A 17,771-nucleotide genomic window follows, 5' to 3' on the forward strand; every position below is an offset into this window, starting at 1 on the left:
CCTTGCCAAGACTTGTGGAGGTACTGTTTGAAAATGATATTATTAAATATTAAACCAAGCTTTGATTGTGCCACTAATTTTAAGTAAGGCAGGCTAGGTCCCTTGTTTTAACTGGGAACATCACTTTTAAAAAGAAAAGCAACAATTAGTCTATACTTTCCCAACGCAATTTAAAAGAAAACTATTTACTGAATCAGAATTCTACGGTAAATATATTTTGACAAAAGTTAACTGTTTGTTTGTAGTAAGGGGGATTTTTTTTAATAACATTTGAAGTCATTATATGTCAGTAAGTCACAGAGAGTATTAAACAACAAACCAAACCAAAGAATAAGTGAAAAAAAAAATTGGTGAATCCTGCTGCCTTCCATACACATTCACAGAAAGAGTCCTGTCTCCTCCTGTATCCTGCTTCCTTCCCAGCTCACCTTCACTAATTGTACAGAAAGACACAGCACTCCCTAATTTTTTTTAAGCTATGTATTCATGCACAAAACCGACAGAATGATGGCCGCTCACACTAACAGATCACATTACCAAATCCATTGTGCATGTGCAAAGTATGTTTTTTAAGAACTCTTATAACTTTGCGAAATTACAACAGGATTTTTATCACAACACTGAGAAGCACATCTGCAACCTAGGAACTTTACCCTGACAAATGTCAACCTTCTGCCACCTACTATTGATATGTTTGAGATATTGGGGGGGGGGGCAGGGAGGGGACTTTTTCATTATTATGAAAAAGGCATATTTTTTCACTCTTTATTTTTAAAAACAACTGGCCCAGTTTGACTCAAGCTTGCAAAAAAAAATTATTATGGGTTTGGTTATAATATGTGCAACATAAAGACAATCTTTCTAAGTGTACAGTGGGTTAAATCTTGAAGGCCTTTTTGGTTTTACTCATTATTTATTTATTTATTCAGACAAAATTAATAGGATTTGCCTAAGTAAACACTGAGTATAAGCGATTCAGAACTTGGCCCAGTATAAAGGCTTTCCCATAACCCTTAATTTAAAAAAGTATTAGTAATATTGCAAATAAATAAAAATTACTGTTTAATTCTCTTGAAAACCTTATTTAAATATTCATCTTAAATTTTCTTAGCCAGTGCTCGAGATACTATACATTAAAGATCTGAAAAAATCAAAAACAAAAACAAAAAAAACCAAAACCCCCCCCAAAAAACAAACCGAAACCAAAACAAACCCCAAACCTTTCAACTAACAGAAATGTGGCCCATAGGGATAATAAAATCCATGTAATTACCTGCTGCAGGATCTGTAACTGCTTGACTGGTGACACCAGATGGTGGTTCTTGAAGTTGGTATGTTGCATTTGTGGAAGGTGGTGTTGGGCTGGTGTTGCTGCTTGTCATATAATGTGACGGGTACGGTGAACTATTATAATACTGTGCATATTGACCCTGGCCAAAACTAGGATAAGATGGATATTCCTACCAGACAAAAAGCAACATCAGAGTTTTCTTTCAAGGTTTTGCTACTTTTTAGTATACATTCCAAAATATAAGTAAAAACACATGTCTGAGTTCCACTGTCTTCACTGGACTGTACACAGTAGAGCTGACAAACTATGAGACTGTAAAAGTAAACCTAAATTTCACATACTTTTAGTAAATTTTCTTTCACAAACAGAATATTATGAGATATATTATTGCAGTTCTGTAAACAGATGCGAAAAATAAACATGCAGCAAGTGATTTTATGAGATAAAAAGTAGGGAAAAACTCCCTTGAAATGACACTATCTTTCTTAGTAAAATCTACTGAGCTTAATATTTTTGAAGGGGAAAGCACTGCGTGACTTGCTAGTTTGAAATACAGTTTTGTCAAACTTTCACTTAATTTTATTTACAAATTTACCTGCTGTGAACTATTAAATCCAGTAGAGTTTGTGAGTGAATTATTTCCTGCATATAATCCTGATGATGTTGTAAAGCTGCTCCCTGAAATGAAATGAAAGATGATGTTAATTACTAAAACACTATCTGAAAATAACTCCATCACAGCAAACTTGTAATACTTCCCATATGTTGACCACTTTGGTTGTCATCAATACTAAACATGCAGAAACAGGTAAAGTTATAATTCATTATTTCTGACCCTATATTTCATTACGTAGTTATTGTGTAAGAGGAAAAATGAATCTGATGGAACACCTGTAAAATTCACAGAATGGAATGGGATCAAATTTAGAAATAGCTTTGGTTTGGTTTCACATAATGCCTGTCAGACCTAATGTATTCAACACTGACAAGTGCAAAGTAATGCACACTGGAAAAAATAATCCCAACTACATCTATACAATGATGAATTTTAAATTATTTGCTATCACTCAAGAAAGAGACCTCGGAATCACTGTGGATAGTTGTCTGAAAACTTCAGCACAATCTGTAGCAGGAGTCAAAAAGGCTAACAGTATGTTAGGAACTATTAGAAAAGGGATAAAAAAATAAGACAGAAAATATCATAATGCCACTATATAAATCCATGGTATGCTCACACCTTGAATACTGTATTCAGTTCTGGTTGTCCCATCTCAAAAAAAAGGATATAATGGAACTGGGAAAAGTTCAAAGAAGAGCAACAAAGATGATCAAGAATACAGAATGGCTTCCATACAAGGAGAGACTAAAAAGACTAACAAACAGGCAATGAAGGGAGGATATGGTAGAGGTCATGAATCATGAGTACTGTGGAAAGAGTAAATACAGAAGGGTTATTTACCCTCCCCACAATACCAAAACCAGGCAGCACCTGACTAAATTAATAGGCAGATGGTTTATAATACAGATAAGATGAAATACTTTTTCACACAATGCACAATTAACCTATGGAATTCATTACCATGGGATGTTGTGATGGCCAAAAAGTATAATTGGGTTAAAAAAAGAACTAGATAAGTTCATAGAGGATAGGTCCATCCATTACTATTAATCAAGGTGGTCAGGGATGCCGCCCCATGCCCTGGGTGACCCTGAACCTCTGACTGCCAGAACTTGATGCCCTGGCACTGGTCACTGTGGGAGATAAAATACTGACGTACATGGACAATTGGTCTGACCCAGTTATGTTCTTACTTAAAGTAATGAGCTTTTAAAGTTCTTTATTAAATAATATTGCAGTACCCATAAGCCTGATTCTGAAAGGTGTTGTGTACATACAATCACACTGAGGTCCATAGGAGTTGTGGGTCCTTAGCACATCACAGAATCAGGCCAAATGTTGTCACTGATTGTGAACTGACATTGTTCTCAGTGCTTTACAAACACAGAGGAAGCCTCAGTCCCTGCTCTAACAGTTTACAAGCTTGTCCAGTTGTGAAAGCCATTATGGTTCACTAACCGATCACAGATAGCCTTGGGCAGTAAACTTTTAAAAAAGGAGCTATTGTCCATAACACCAGGAAAAATAAATATACTACATGGATTATCAACTTAGATGCCAAAGACTGAATGAACACAGAGACCGAATTACTCCCTCATCACTAGCCACCAAACACAGACAGATGTTTAATGTCTAATTTGGGGAGCAGTGGCTCTAAAAGGGCAGTAACCCCATTCCAAATGGATTGCCTTCACTGGTTATGCACCCAGCAGCAACATTGCTGTGAGGTGAGACATATGGATACATAGGGAGAAATTATAGGGGCTGCAGAAAGTCTGTTATATGGCAGAACTGCTGAAGTGCTGAGATGGGATAAATGAGAATGCAGAAAAGCCACACATTAACCTGCATTATTTGTTTATAGCCTCCCCTCCTTCAAATCAGTTTTGAAACACAATGTAAACAAAGATATACTGCAATCTAGGGAGAAGAGCCTAAGGTAAGCAAATAAGTGATAAGGAAATAAGATGAAAAATGAAAAGAGATAAAAAGCGAGGTGTATAAATTCATTGCACTGCCGCACATTACAGTATTGGCGGAAATGGGTCAAGATCATAGCAACCTCCAAATTAGTGAGACAGTTTGTGGTGCAATTGACTGAGACACTGACATAATCCTGTATCAGAGAGGAAGCCATGTTAGTCTGGATCTGTAAAAGCAGCAAAGAGTCCTGTTGCACCTTATAGACTAACAGACGTATTGGAGCATGAGCTTTCCTGGGTGAATATCCACTTTGTTGGATGACATAATCCTGTGATTTAACAACAGAGAAACCTAGTTCTCAAACTTTTGTACCAGTGACCCCTTTCACATAGCAAACCTCTGAGCAACTCCCCTTATAAATTAAAAACACTTTTTAATATATGTAACACCATTATAAACGCTGGATGCAAGGCGGGGTTTAGGGTGGAGGCTGACAGTTCACGACCCCCTCTGTAATAACATTGCTACCCCCTGAGGACGCGACTCCCAGTTTGAGAACCCCTGGGTTAGATGACTCTGATGCTGTTGCAGGTTTGGGTTAAAAAGATAATGATGAGATTAAAAAAATAAAAACATACTCTGAACTAATTCCAGGTTTCATATCTAAAATGTACATTAACTGCAAGGAGTGCAGGTCTGGGTGCTTGCTCTTCTCTTTTTTAAATAAGCCATGTCAGGAAAAATGTACATCCCCAAAATTATAGGGCAAAAATATTAAAATGATTAAATTGTCAAAGTTAATAAAAACTTGCATACTCCATGGTCACTGAAGATCCTGTACGCAGTGGGTATGGGCAATGTCCAACCATGTTCTAAGTAAAAATACAATCTGAATGTAATGCAAGAGACAGGAACCATAAGAAACATTTAGATTTTTTCCTATACATCTTCATTACTTTCCACTATTACTGGTGGGGCTGCACAGTGGTTGACAGAGGCTCATAAACCTGTGAGCTAACCCAGAGAGCTTCAGCAGAAGAGTTTGCATCCAAGTAAAGCACTAGGTACAGAGAAATACTACTAATGAAAAAATACAAGAATTTAAATTTAAACTTAAAGTTGAGGATCAACACTATTTTTTTACATTATCATAAGCCAGAGAGTCAGAATGAAGATACAAAATCTTTTAAAATGCAAAAGTCTTCAAGCTTTTTTTCAATTTCATGAATGCCATGGTTAGGGGAAATTTTTTTTTTTAATTCACTGATGCAGAAATACATGTACAAGCATTATAGGTTTGTCATTCAAATTATTCTAAAAAATATTTTTGAAGTTCTTCTTTAGTTACTGCATTATCTTTTCACAATGTGCGTTGGCAGATAATTTACAAGCGCAAAAGAAAAAAAGTAATTGCACCCTGGTCAACATATCACCAAAAAAAAAAAAAAAAACTCTCTTTCATCTTATGGTCAGCATTGGCTCCTATGGAGGAGGGGTGGGGGCCTCATAGACCGTAACAAACATAAAACAGGTTTCTCAGAAACTGCTGTGTGGGCCACCCAGGGCTACTAGCCTAAAGTTGTTTTTAAAATGCTTCAATTTTGCCACAATTTTAAATCAGTTGTGTCGTGGCACAGAGCATACTGTTCCTGTATTAGATGAACAAAGAACTGTGAATATTTATGAAATATATAGGCTTCCTGCAACAAACTGGCCAACCACAGGATTTCTAATGTGATAAAAGCTGTAAATTGCGGGTCAAAGGTTTAGTTTGTAAAGAACAAGGACCTACATTAAAGTAAGGAATCTCAGTCAGCATATGAAGAATACTGGAACCTGCTGGGACCAGTATGCAGCTCCCATGTGTAGAACTCTTCTCCAGTACTTCTACAATAGCCAGGATGCTGTCCTCCCCTGTGTATTTCCTACAGAAGTTCATTTGCTTTCCTTGATCAACCTCCTTGCCATGGGCTATGTCTATCATCAGGGAACAATATATGTGGCAGAAGTTGGGCTTTTCCCTGGAGAGCTGCACTATGAAGGCCAGATGGGCTATTTAAACCCAAGGTTTCTTTCTCTTCCTTATGCCGTTTAAAAATCCTTGGCAAACTCTCCCTATTTTTCCTAGTAACTGCTTGGCCATCCAGCACAATATTTTTAAATTCCATAATAACAACTGAACACCTTAACATTTACTTTTTTATGGATGAATTCCCAAACCCATTGGTTAGTATAGTCTGAATCATAACAACCTGTGTAACTAAAAGAATAGCAGCATTCATAAATTTAACACAGCTACAGCTGAAAGATACATTGATACAAAGTAATATACACAATTAAATACAGACAAAGGCTTATATTTCTTTGATTTTTTAACAGCATGGCGTAGCTGCAAGTGTGGTCCTTCTCTCTGCTTTTGATTCCCTTACATTTTTCTAACCCCATCACCCCTGGCCTTCTCCCTACTCCATTTAATCTGACTGAGCATTTCCCACATGTACCATCAATTCAGAAACCATGGGCTCAGGGCTACAGTCTTTAGTCAAGTGACTGGTCCTTTGACTCCAATGAGACTGCTTACATGAGTAAGAACTCAAGGATCATACTTCAGAACACTTACCAAAAGTAGAGTGAGAAGCATGGTAGTTATGAAGAAATAATTCCCGTTCTCTGAATGTAAAGATGAAAAATTCAAAACAAACTGAAGCCCATACCAACACAATGTCTGTGTGGATACTCACACAGCCGTATGCCTCATGATTTTCAAAGCTGGCAACTATTCCCTTAGCTATTGTTCAGCTAGTCACCATGCCAGAATTTTAGTATGGACAGGTCAGGCATTGTGTAATTGACCGCACATGCACTATAGGTGATATTTGCTCCTAATGGGAAGGGCTAGCATAGTGGCCGCCATACAATTTATGTACTGCAGGTGCGGGTGGTAATCCCGATGCAAAGGGGGGCAGAGGGGAGGAGGTGTGGTGGCAGTTCAGGGTTATCTTGCAGCCCTACCTGTAACAGAAAGGGATGCCACCAGAGGCACCAGCCTGGTGAGTTGTTTATGGAGCAGGCCAAAGGGTCTATAATTTTGATTCAGTGGTTCAGAAACCACACTAAGGTGATGAGGAGCAGTAGCAGCTGCTATTTCAGCCTCTGTGGAAAGGCTGCACTGAGAACCTGCAGCCTGCCCATGCATTCATACGGGGGGGGGGGGGGGGAGGGGGAATAAATTCATTCCCTCTCTGGAGGTCTCTCAACAAATAATAATGACTGCGGTTTTGTGTGGGGAAGCTTAATTCCAACCTTGAAGAGTAATTTAAATCTTGAAGCTATTGAATTTCCAGAACCAAAACTGTGAAGGGGAAACAAACATTCCTGTTTATTCCTAGCACCTATCAAGTCAGAATGAAAAATTCATAGATTCAAAGACTCCAAGACCAGAAGGGATCATTGCGATCATCCAGTCTGGCCTCCTGAGTAGCAGGATAATTCCTGCTAAAAATATTTTTTTAAAACCATCCAATCTTGATTTTAAAATGGCTAGTGATGGTGAATTCACCGTTATCCTTGATAAATTGTTCCACTGGTTAATTATCCTTACTGTTAAAAATGTACACCTTATTTCCAGTCTGAGTTTGTCTAGCTTCAACTTCCAGCCATAGGATCCTGTAACGCCTTTGCCTGCTTGACTCAAACCCATTATGAAATATCTGTTCCCTGTGTGGTATCAGAAATTCTAATCAAGTCATTCCTTAATCTCTTCTTTGCTAAAAATACATAGATTGAGCTCTTTGAGTTTATTACTATAAGGCATCTTTTCTAATCTTTTAAACATTCTTGTGGCTCTTCTCTGAACCCTCCAATCTATCAATATCCTTCTTGAATTGTGGACACCAGAACAGTACAAATTATTCGACTAGCAGTCACATCAGTACCAAATACAGAAGTAAAATAACCTCTCTACTCCTTCATGCACTCTACCAGTTAACTACAGGCCTTCCCACCAATGCAGTTATATCCCCCAAAATTAGGCTAGTACCAAATTTTTCAAAATATAGAATTAACCCAATTAAAAGATACACTAAAAAGATAATGACAAGGAAAAACATGGTGTAGAAAAATCCTGTAAAATATTATTCTTACGACAGGTTTGTCAAGATGAACATTTCGTTTGCAGCAAGCTGGGGTGTAACTCTACCCAACACAAGCCTGCTACACTAACTGTCTGCACAGATCCTGTTGACATGCACTAGCAGTTCCTAGTGCATTTTATCTACTCCGCTTTCAAAGTGGGGTAAACCAAAGCATACTAAGGAAGCATTGGTGCATGGTAGCAGGGTCCACACAAACACTCTGTGCATTTCAGGCTAGTAAGGTAGGTTTACACCCCAGCCTATCATGAACTAAGCGTTCATTTAGACAGGTCTTAACTGTAAGAACAAAATGACTAGAAAGGTTGTGGTTTTCCTCTACCTCCTTAAAACTACTTCAGCATTTCATTTGGATGGATCACCCTCATCTCCACGCCACCTTTCTGTAGGTATCCCACAGGGCTCCAGTCTTGGCATCATCCTCTTCTCCCTCTCTACCTGCTTTCTGGGTTATTTCATTCAAACATGACTTAACAGATGATTTATAGTTCGCTCTCTGCACTCTTGACTTTTCTCCTTTTGGTGAAAATAAAATTGTGGCATGTCTCTCTGACATCTCTTTGTGGCTATCTAGCCATCATTTTAAGTTTAACTATGCCAAAACAGAACTTCTAATCTTTTCCTTCAAACTCTCTCTTCTCTGAGTCACCCTGGACACTACCACCATCCTCCCTGTCACTCACCCTCATAATCTGGGCCTTGTCTTTGATCTAGCTTTCTAGTTCTTTACATTCAAGGAAGTTTTTAAATCTTGCTGCTGTTTCTTAGATAATATCTTTAGGATCTGGCCTTTCTTCTTCATCCATACAACTCATCACTTCAAACATGTCATCACTTTCTTTTCATCCCTTCACTGGCTCCCTATTCACTGCATGACTTTCAAGGTCTTTCAGAGCCTATGCCCACTCTAGCTATCATCTTCCATATACTACTGCAATATTGACTCTTGCCTGCACTCTGCCAATGATGCCAGTTTCCATCACCCATTTGTAAATTTTCCAACAAGCACTTTCTCCCATGGAGCTTCCCACAAACAGCTGCAAAACCACCCTCATTGCCCTCCCTCAAATCCCTCCTTAAAGTTATCCTCTGCCACGATGCCTACAAAAAAACTCAATAATGGTTAGATAGCTGGTGTGCTGCAACCACGGTTTATCATGCTAACTAGCATCATCTCATTGTTTTCCTCCAGTCTGTTTTAGCTCATCTTAGACTCTAAAAACCAGATTTTTTAATGTATCTATATGTCGAGCTGCAATGGGTGTTAGATGCCTAAATACCTATAAAAATTTGACTCTAAGCTTGTCTTTTTGTTAGGTATTGACACACTGCCTAGCATAACAAGGTCCTGATGCATGACTGTGGCACCAAGGCACTACTGAAATACAAACTGTTAACAACAACAACAACATGCTCTTTAGCACAAGTATTTCCTAGTGAGAATGGATTATAAGATTTCTTGACAGAATTTGCCTCCTGGGAGTTGCTTGTAAAATCACTGGTAAGTATTTTGAGCTCTTACTCAAGCAAGTTAGTTTCCTTCAGCTCCGATGATGTAATTATCAGCAGACAGTGAAACCAATAACCTGGTTATAATTATTCCCATTCAGAATAGAAAACTTTTAATTACCAAATAGATAAAAGTAAATATACTTATTTGGTATGGTCTTGTCTCCTGCCTGCTCGGATGCAGCGTACCCAGATCTATATTTAAGAAGCTGTGTGTCAGATTATCTTTTCAATACTGCAGCTGCTCTGCTGTATCTGAGCTAAGGGTTGGATCAATACTCCCTAAAAGCCGTCAAACATAAATGAAGCCTTGTCCAATTAATCCAGTAATGCGTATCTGCTTCAGAACATCTGATAGAGAGTTAATTACACCTAGAAACTGTAACAGGTATCATAGAAACTGGTGCCAACGTTTTCAGAAACAGCCTTCAATTTTGGGTGCCTGAGACACCCTGGCCCTTTCTTTTCAGAGGTGCTTATCCCCAACAACTCCTAAAAATTGCAGCTAGAGAAGTGTGTACTCTGCATCTCTGAAAATCAGGTCAAAGATGTCCCAAGTTGGGCACTCAAAATGAGAGGCCACTTACAAAAATTCTGGCCTAGATGGATGGTCAGATTCCAGAACTAGTCACACTCAGTCAGTGAATAACACAGGTAGGAATATGATTGCTACATTTATAACAGAGAAAAAATGTATTTTAATGTCATATTTAAAAGAAACAAATAAGTGCATCTAGAAAAAAAATAATTGTCAATATTAGCTAGCACTTACAAAACTTTACACCTTCAAAAAACTATAAAAATGTTAATTAACTCTGACAAAGGCTCTGAATGGGACAAAAATTATTTACCTGGTTTATGGATAGAGAAAACAGACTCAGGTAAGTTAAATCTTGTCACTTCCTATATTCATAATCATGACATTTTTTTCCAGTACTATGCTCTGAAGCACATTAGTGCACTATTTATGAAGACAAAATTATTTGTTGTAATAAGAATAGAATATTTACATTAAAATGCTAGTTTAATCATTAAGGGTGGAATTTTCAAAAGCACTGAGGGTTAGCCTAACTCTACTCCCATTAAAGTCAGTGGGACTTTTATCACTGACAGCAATGGGAGCAGAGTTAGGCCAATGCTGGGCACTTTTGAAATTGATATTTGTTTTATTCTAAAAGGAAAAATGAATAGAACTATGAAATATACTATAAATGGTAATATATATGTATACAGACCTTGCATTTGGTAGCTATATGGTGCCTGTCCTGGCTGAGGTGTGCTAAAGCTTGTCCCATAGCTTAGAAATCCTGTCTGTCCAGGTGACTGTGATTGTGACAATCCACCTTCTGTCTTGATGCCTGCCCACAATGCACCTAAATCAGTTAGTGATAGCAAATCTATTTGTTCATATTCAAACACCAACAGACAATAAAATCACATAACTAGCAGTAGTTTAAACATACACCTAGTTAGTAATCACTGCATGCATTTTTGTAATGACGCTAGTGGTATGTGCAGTAGAGGCAAGGGAGAAGCTGCATGTAAATTTAAGTTCACCAGGGACAGTTTCAGCTGTGGTTTTTAAAAATCAAGACTTGCAAGAGAAATGAATATATGGCAAGTTGCCCTTTCCAGAAAGTTGCATAACTTTTTATTCATTTCCTGCCAACTCAGTCAGAAGCTAACATTTCCATAAGTTCATGAATTACATAGATGGCAGAATACCAATTTCATATAGTTTCAATGAAGTGTAACATAACCCACTCTTTTTCATTACATAACAATTGAGATTTGCATTGTGCAACGTTTATGGATAAAGGATCAACAGTCCTACATCTAGGTTACACAGCTCCAAAGAGGCTTCTACCATATTATAAAAAGAAAATCCTCTTTAAAAAGTGATTAAATTAGGCCCATTAGCACATAATATGCCTTTTCAAAGTTGGTATGCATTGTAAAATATATACTGTTTCTAACCACTAGACCAAAATAGATATACAGGATGCTAAATATGCCTTGGAAAGGAGCTCTCAAACAGGGAGGATACAGCAAAGCTTCATTAATCTGCTCTAATGACAGGGAAATCCATTAAAAATTATGCTCTAACAAAATTCAGCCTGGTCCAATGCCTACTGAAATGGAAAGACTTGCACTGACTTCAGTGGGCTTTGGATCAGGACCTAAATGAATAAGCAACACATATCAGGAACAGACATCACAACAAGTACATTATTTGGACACTGGAGTTTAATTTTAGTTATTAGTGATATTTCATAATGCATATTTTACACAAACAATAGTCTTAGCAATATAGTAGTAATATGAGTAATGTAAGACTAGTCTCAGATCTTATTGCAGCAGTCTGTGATTACCTCTATGCTCAGAGGTCACCATTATTTGGGGTGAATCATAGAGTGTGGATGAGTAGTAGTCTTTTGTAAATGACAAACTATAAATCCATGTACCTTTTGTTAAAAACTTATGTCCTAAGATGTATGAAGGAAGGAGGTGCAAAAAGTCATTACATTGTACAATATGCAATTCTATGCCCCAAACAGTCCGATATGCATGACTGCATATTTTTCATGTACTCCTGAGACACCCATTTTGAAATTATGGCCCTTCACTTTTTTCTAATTCCTTCTGAACAACTGCCAAGGTAATTTGTGTTTAAATAAAGGACGTTTCCCCTTGCTGTTCCCTTTCCGCTTCTATTTCGCCCTGCAATTAAATCATAATGATGAATCTGACATATGGTCTCACTGTGAAAATTCCACTTTATAGTGTTGGTATCAACAATTCCCAGGAACGTTATCCTCATCTTTTATAATTCAAAAGACCCCTGAAATGTTCATGTGACTTTTTAAAAATTAGTTTAAACTGAAATCAAGTTTAGAAATTTTAGCCCCTGCTTCAACTCCCAGCCTCTGAGTGTGTGCAGAGCGTATTTCTCCTAGTTCATGCCTCCTTCCAACATGAGGCAGACAAGGGACGTAGTGGGTAGGAAGCAGGAGGTGGATGTCAACTGGAAGATAATGTGCCACTGACAGCTTCCAGTTCTGGCCCTCCTGCAAACTTCTCAGGAGCAGGGAGAGGAGTTTTTCCATCTCCTGACACCCCACAACTCCTTGTCTTCTTTTCTCCAGTGGCTTCACTTACCAGTTCTTTGTGCTCCCTTACCCTCTCCTTTTCTCTTCCCTAATCCAGACAAGCAAAGAAAGAGGGAGGGATCATGAAGGGGGGAGGGATCATATCAGGATCTAGGGGGAGAAGAAGCTGATAAATGAAGCCTTTACAATATGCCACTAAGAAAACACACAGGCAGACAGCAGTGGAGTGCCTCAGGAAATGAAAAGCTACACTTCTCCAGCCTCCTCAGTAGCTTTGCAGATGTACCAGAGCCAGCAGCTCCCTAGGAACTATTTGTCAGTGGTATTTCCTTCCACCCCACTTCCTGCTTCCATGATTTCAGCATGGTGGAAATGTAGGAGGTGAGAAAGAGAGAGACTGGGCCTCTTCCTGGCAGACACTTAAGTACTGCTCTGAGTGGTGCTCCCTATGCCTTCAGAACAGCACCTTCCCAATAACTGTCTCAATCAAGGAAGCTGAGAAAGGGCTGAGATATTAATTTTCAAGCTCAATTTAAAGTGACAAAAAAATAATAAATCCCAACTAGATTTTAGAGAACACAGTCTTTCAAATTTTGAAAAGTGCCTTTTCAGTGAGTCCCATGCCAGGTCTACATTATAAATTTACAGAAGTGTAAATACATTTCTCAGGGATGTGAAAAATCCCCAAAGGCTTCTCCCATCAACATAGTTACTGCCTCTCATGGAGGTGATTAACAAAGCCAATGAGAGATGCTCTCCTGTCAGCACAGTAGCATCTTCATAAAGTACTGCTGCGCCACTGCAGTTTTAAGTGTAGACCTCCCCCAGACTTTAAGGGGAAAATAAAAGGTCACTTTCTCTCTCTCTAAAAAGCAGATTTTCTCCTTTCAGATGAGCAGGACATACTCTAACTAAGCTATTTTGTTCATTCTACAAGTGTTGGAACCCATAGGCATGGAAAGAGAGACAGACAAAGTACACAATTCAGAAAATGGGATTCACCTGCAAACCTGGGAGGAGAATTTTGACTCTACTATGGTGCCGGATCTTGCTTGCTTTGTGCAGACGAGCAGTCCCATTGTCTTCAGTGTGACTGCTCACATGAGCACAGACTGCACGACTGAGGCCTAAAGATGTACTTAAATGTATCTGTTCACAATATCAACTCCCACAGTATGTTTGCTTTTTAATACTACTGTTAAACAAGATATATAGCTAAAGAACCTTGGCCAAGCCCTGAGGTGGACATGTAGGAAAACAAAAAATGAAGTAAGATATATCACTTAGCCAGTTTTTCAATTGTAAAAAGAAGTTCTGTAATGCAAAATGTGCAAGACAAAAATAACTAAATTACTCGGCACAGTGGATGGATGGGGTGCGAAGCGGGGCGGGCGGGAGGATGACAACAACAAGAGACTAGATAAGCATGCTAGCCAAACCAGCAAGCAGAGTCCAAATAGAGCAACTCACATACAGAGCACTGGTGACATGGAGGCAGCTAAACTGAGAGGGTGAAATCCAGGCCCCATTGAAGTCAATGTAAGTTTACCACTGATTTTAATGGGTCTAGGATTTCACACAGAAAGACCAAGGGAACAAGATAAGCCACCATCTGGGCTGCTCAACCCACCACAGATAGCCAAGGACCGATAGAAGTCTCAAACAAGAGAAACACACATTTACAAGATATGTAAGAAAAATGTATTATCATCACTGAAAATATATTTTAAATATTCAAATGAAATGTTTCAGAAGTTTAAAATATGCAGAAAAGAGTTGAAATATATGAACTATGTTTATAGTTATTTATTTTATAACATATATCAACATATGCAATACATATAGGGACAATATGAAAAATGCAATTGGATTACATGTCAGCATTTTAGAGCCTTAATGGCATTTACTTCAATTTCCACCACAGGAGATTTCCAAAACTCCTCAAATTAGACTTCTTGAGTCAGATTCTTAGCAGATATAAATCAGAAGAGCTTGAATGGTCTGCAACAGCTGAGGATCAACCCCGTATTTATCAATTTATCCTTTAATGCACTTAGACTGCATAATTCTTACTGAAGTCAACAGGAGTAAGAGAGGGCAGTGCTAGCTCCTTAAATTTTACATTTCCCCTTTGACCATTTCTAACATAAAACATTTGATGAATGCATCTCTTTAACCTATCTGTTTCCATGGTTTCTAGTAAAGGTAGCATTAAAAACAAAAGGTAAAAGCAACTATTCCATGAGAGTTGTTATGGATTTGTCTAAGACACATTTGACACGTACATTCTTAATTAGACTCCAGTAAATACATATTCTAAGTTTTCCCCACTTCACTGAAAGGGAACTGAATGTAGGTTTTTGACTACAAACATTCATGAACAGTTGTTGTATTAAACACAGAGAAAACACTTTCTAAGGGTCATACAGCCTTCCGGGTAAAAATGTTTATCCTAGAATTAAAAAACATTGATACTGACTCTTACTCACCATATGAAGGGATTCCATAGGGCTGGCCTGGCTGTGGGTATGTAGCGTAAGCTGTAGCTTGCTGCATTCCTGTTGTAAACTGCGTCTGCCCATATGCGGCCATAGTTTGTGAGGAAGGGGTAGGAAGAATGTGTGGGTATGGTCTGCTATTGATTATAAATGACAGAAAATAGAATTTGTATTAGACCAAGGCATATGAGTACTTGTGTTAATTGACAGCCTTATTATATTAGCTTGATTAGCACATGGTCATAGACTGCATGAGAGAACAGAAGTTCTTAAAAAATCTTTAAGGGTATGTTTTCACTACCAGCTGGATTGGCGGGCAGCGATCAATCCAGCAGGGATTGATTTATCGTGTCTAGTCTAGATGCGATAAATCGATCCCTGAGTGCTCTCCTGTCAACTCCTGTACTCCAGCTCAGCAAGAGGCACAGGCAGAGTTGACAGAGGAGTTGCGGCAGTCAACTCACCGCAGTGAAGACACCGAGGTAAGTAGATCTAAGTATGTCGACTCAGCTACGTAACTTAGATCGATCCCCTCCTCCCCTCATCCCCCCAGTGTAGACCAGGCCTAAAATACAAACAGCTAAAATAAAATAAAATCATATACTTTCTCAAGAACAAGCTTTGGGTTAAACTTTGATTTAACAGAAGAACCCAATTATGATTCTAAATGAGGCTAAAACCTGCTTATTTATTTCAATTATTATTATTTAAAGAAGTTAACTTACTTGGAAGGATAAATCTGTGGTGGGGAGAACTGATGAGTTTGTCTTGGGCTGAAGCCACTGCTTCCAATTGCTGCCCCAAGGAGAAAAGAAAGCACATCAAAATGTAAACACGCACATCTAAACTAAGTATTACTTTTTGCTAACAGAATTTCAGAATTTTAACAAGGTTTTAAATAAGTCCAAATATCATTAATATTCTGACCTACAAAGTAATGTTTTAATAGGGACAGGTACCAGTATAAGAATGCTCAATATTAAAATTAAATGCTTGATTAAATTGCCCCTCTTTGTACAACTCCAGAGGAATCATTTATTTTTGCTTGCAGGCAGACATTTTCAAGGGAAACAAATTATTCTCAAATGATTGCCACTGGAAACCATGTCCTTCCATATTTTCAAAGGTTTATGATAAGCCAGCACAATGTTTTATTAATGTTTAGAATATTAGACTCATAGAAATGTAGGGCTGGAAGACTCAAGAGGTCATTTAGTCCAGCTCCCTGCACTGAAGCAGGACCAAGTAAACCTAAATCAGTTGTTCTCAACCAGGGGTACGTATACCCCTGGGAGTACATAGAGGTCTTCCAGGAGGTACATCAACTCATCTAGATATTTGCCTCTAGATACTTGCCTAGTTTCACAACAGGCTACATAAAAAGCACTAGTGAAATCAGTACAAACTAAAAATTTTCCATACAGACAACAACTTGTTTATACTGCTCTATATACTATACATTGAAATGTAAGTACAATATTTATCATTTATTTCATAACTATATAATAAAAATGAGAATAAGCAATGTTTCAGTAATAATACTCTGTGACACTTCTATATTTTTATGTTTGCTTTTGTAAGCAAGTTGTTTTTAAATGAGGTGAAACTTGCGGTACACAAAACAAACCAGATTCCTGAGAGGGGTAGAAGCAGTCTGGAAAGGTGGAGAGCCACTGACCTAGACCATCCCTGACAGGTGTTTGCTTAATTTGTTCTTAAAATCTTCCAGTGATGGGGATTCCACAACCTTGAAAGCCCATTCCAGACCTTACTACCTTTATAATAGGAAGTTCCTCCTAATATCCAACCTAAATGTTTCTTGCTGCAGTTTAAGCCAATTATTTCCCTCAGTCTATTCGTCTCAAGACTAAGTAAGCCCAGTTTGTGTAACTCTTCCACATAGGTTAGATTTTCTAAATCTTTCATCAGTTTTGTTGCTCTCCTCTGGACTCTCTCCAATTTGTTCACATCTTTCTTAAAGTGTGTGCCCAGAATGCCTCACCAGTGTCAAGCAGAATGAGACAATTACCTCCCATGTCTTATATACGACACTCCTGTTAATACATCCCAGAATGAATTAGACTTTTTCACAACCGCATCACATTGCTGACTCATATTCAATTTGTGATCTACTATGCCCCCTCCCCCAGATCCTTTTCAGCATTACTACCACTTAGCCAGTTATTCACTAGGTTTTTCCTTTCTCGCTGTCACACTCTGTACTTGTCCTTATTGAATGTCATTTTGTTGATTTTAGACCAATTCTCTAATTTGTCAAGGTCATTTGGAATTCTAATCCTGTCTTTCAAAGTGCTTGCAACCCCTCCCAGTTTGGTGTATTCTGCAAATTTTATAAGCATACTCTCCACTTCTTTATCCAAGTCATTAGTGAAAATGTTGAATAGTACCAGACCCAGGACAGACCCCTATGGCACCCCACTAGATATCTCCTCCCAATTCAACAGCAAACCACTGATAACCACTCTTTGAATATGGTCTTTCAACCACTTCTGTACCTATCTTACAGTAATTTCATCTAGACTGCATATCCCTAATTTGCTTATGACAATGTCATATGACACTGTATCAAAAGTCTTACTACAATCAAAATATATCACTTCTACAGCTTCCCTATAATAGCCCCTATCTCAGTAAACCTGGCAAAGAAGG

The 17,771-nt window shown here is 38.2% G+C and overlaps 1 protein-coding gene across 18 annotated transcripts in view; it reads right to left on the reverse strand.

Annotated features, from left to right (window-relative positions):
• EYA1 (EYA transcriptional coactivator and phosphatase 1) overlaps positions 1-17,771 on the reverse strand; it is a 274,302-nt gene that overhangs the window by 99,542 nt on the left and 156,989 nt on the right. For 11 of the 18 annotated variants that reach the window (XM_050940917.1, XM_050940913.1, XM_050940919.1 and 8 more), the window contains 5 exons: positions 15,827-15,896; positions 15,093-15,238; positions 10,729-10,866; positions 1,887-1,969; positions 1,274-1,460 (listed from right to left, as the gene is read on the reverse strand). In XM_050940917.1, coding sequence (XP_050796874.1) covers positions 1,274-1,460; positions 1,887-1,969; positions 10,729-10,866; positions 15,093-15,238; positions 15,827-15,896 — 624 coding nt within the window. The remainder of the gene's footprint in view (positions 1-1,273; positions 1,461-1,886; positions 1,970-10,728; positions 10,867-15,092; positions 15,239-15,826; positions 15,897-17,771) is intronic. The other 7 variants (XM_050940906.1, XM_050940922.1, XM_050940910.1 and 4 more) reach the window with 3 other exon arrangements.

The sequence above is a fragment of the Gopherus flavomarginatus genome, chromosome 2 (genome assembly GCF_025201925.1).
Source record: "Gopherus flavomarginatus isolate rGopFla2 chromosome 2, rGopFla2.mat.asm, whole genome shotgun sequence".
Taxonomy (NCBI): Eukaryota; Metazoa; Chordata; order Testudines; family Testudinidae; genus Gopherus; species Gopherus flavomarginatus.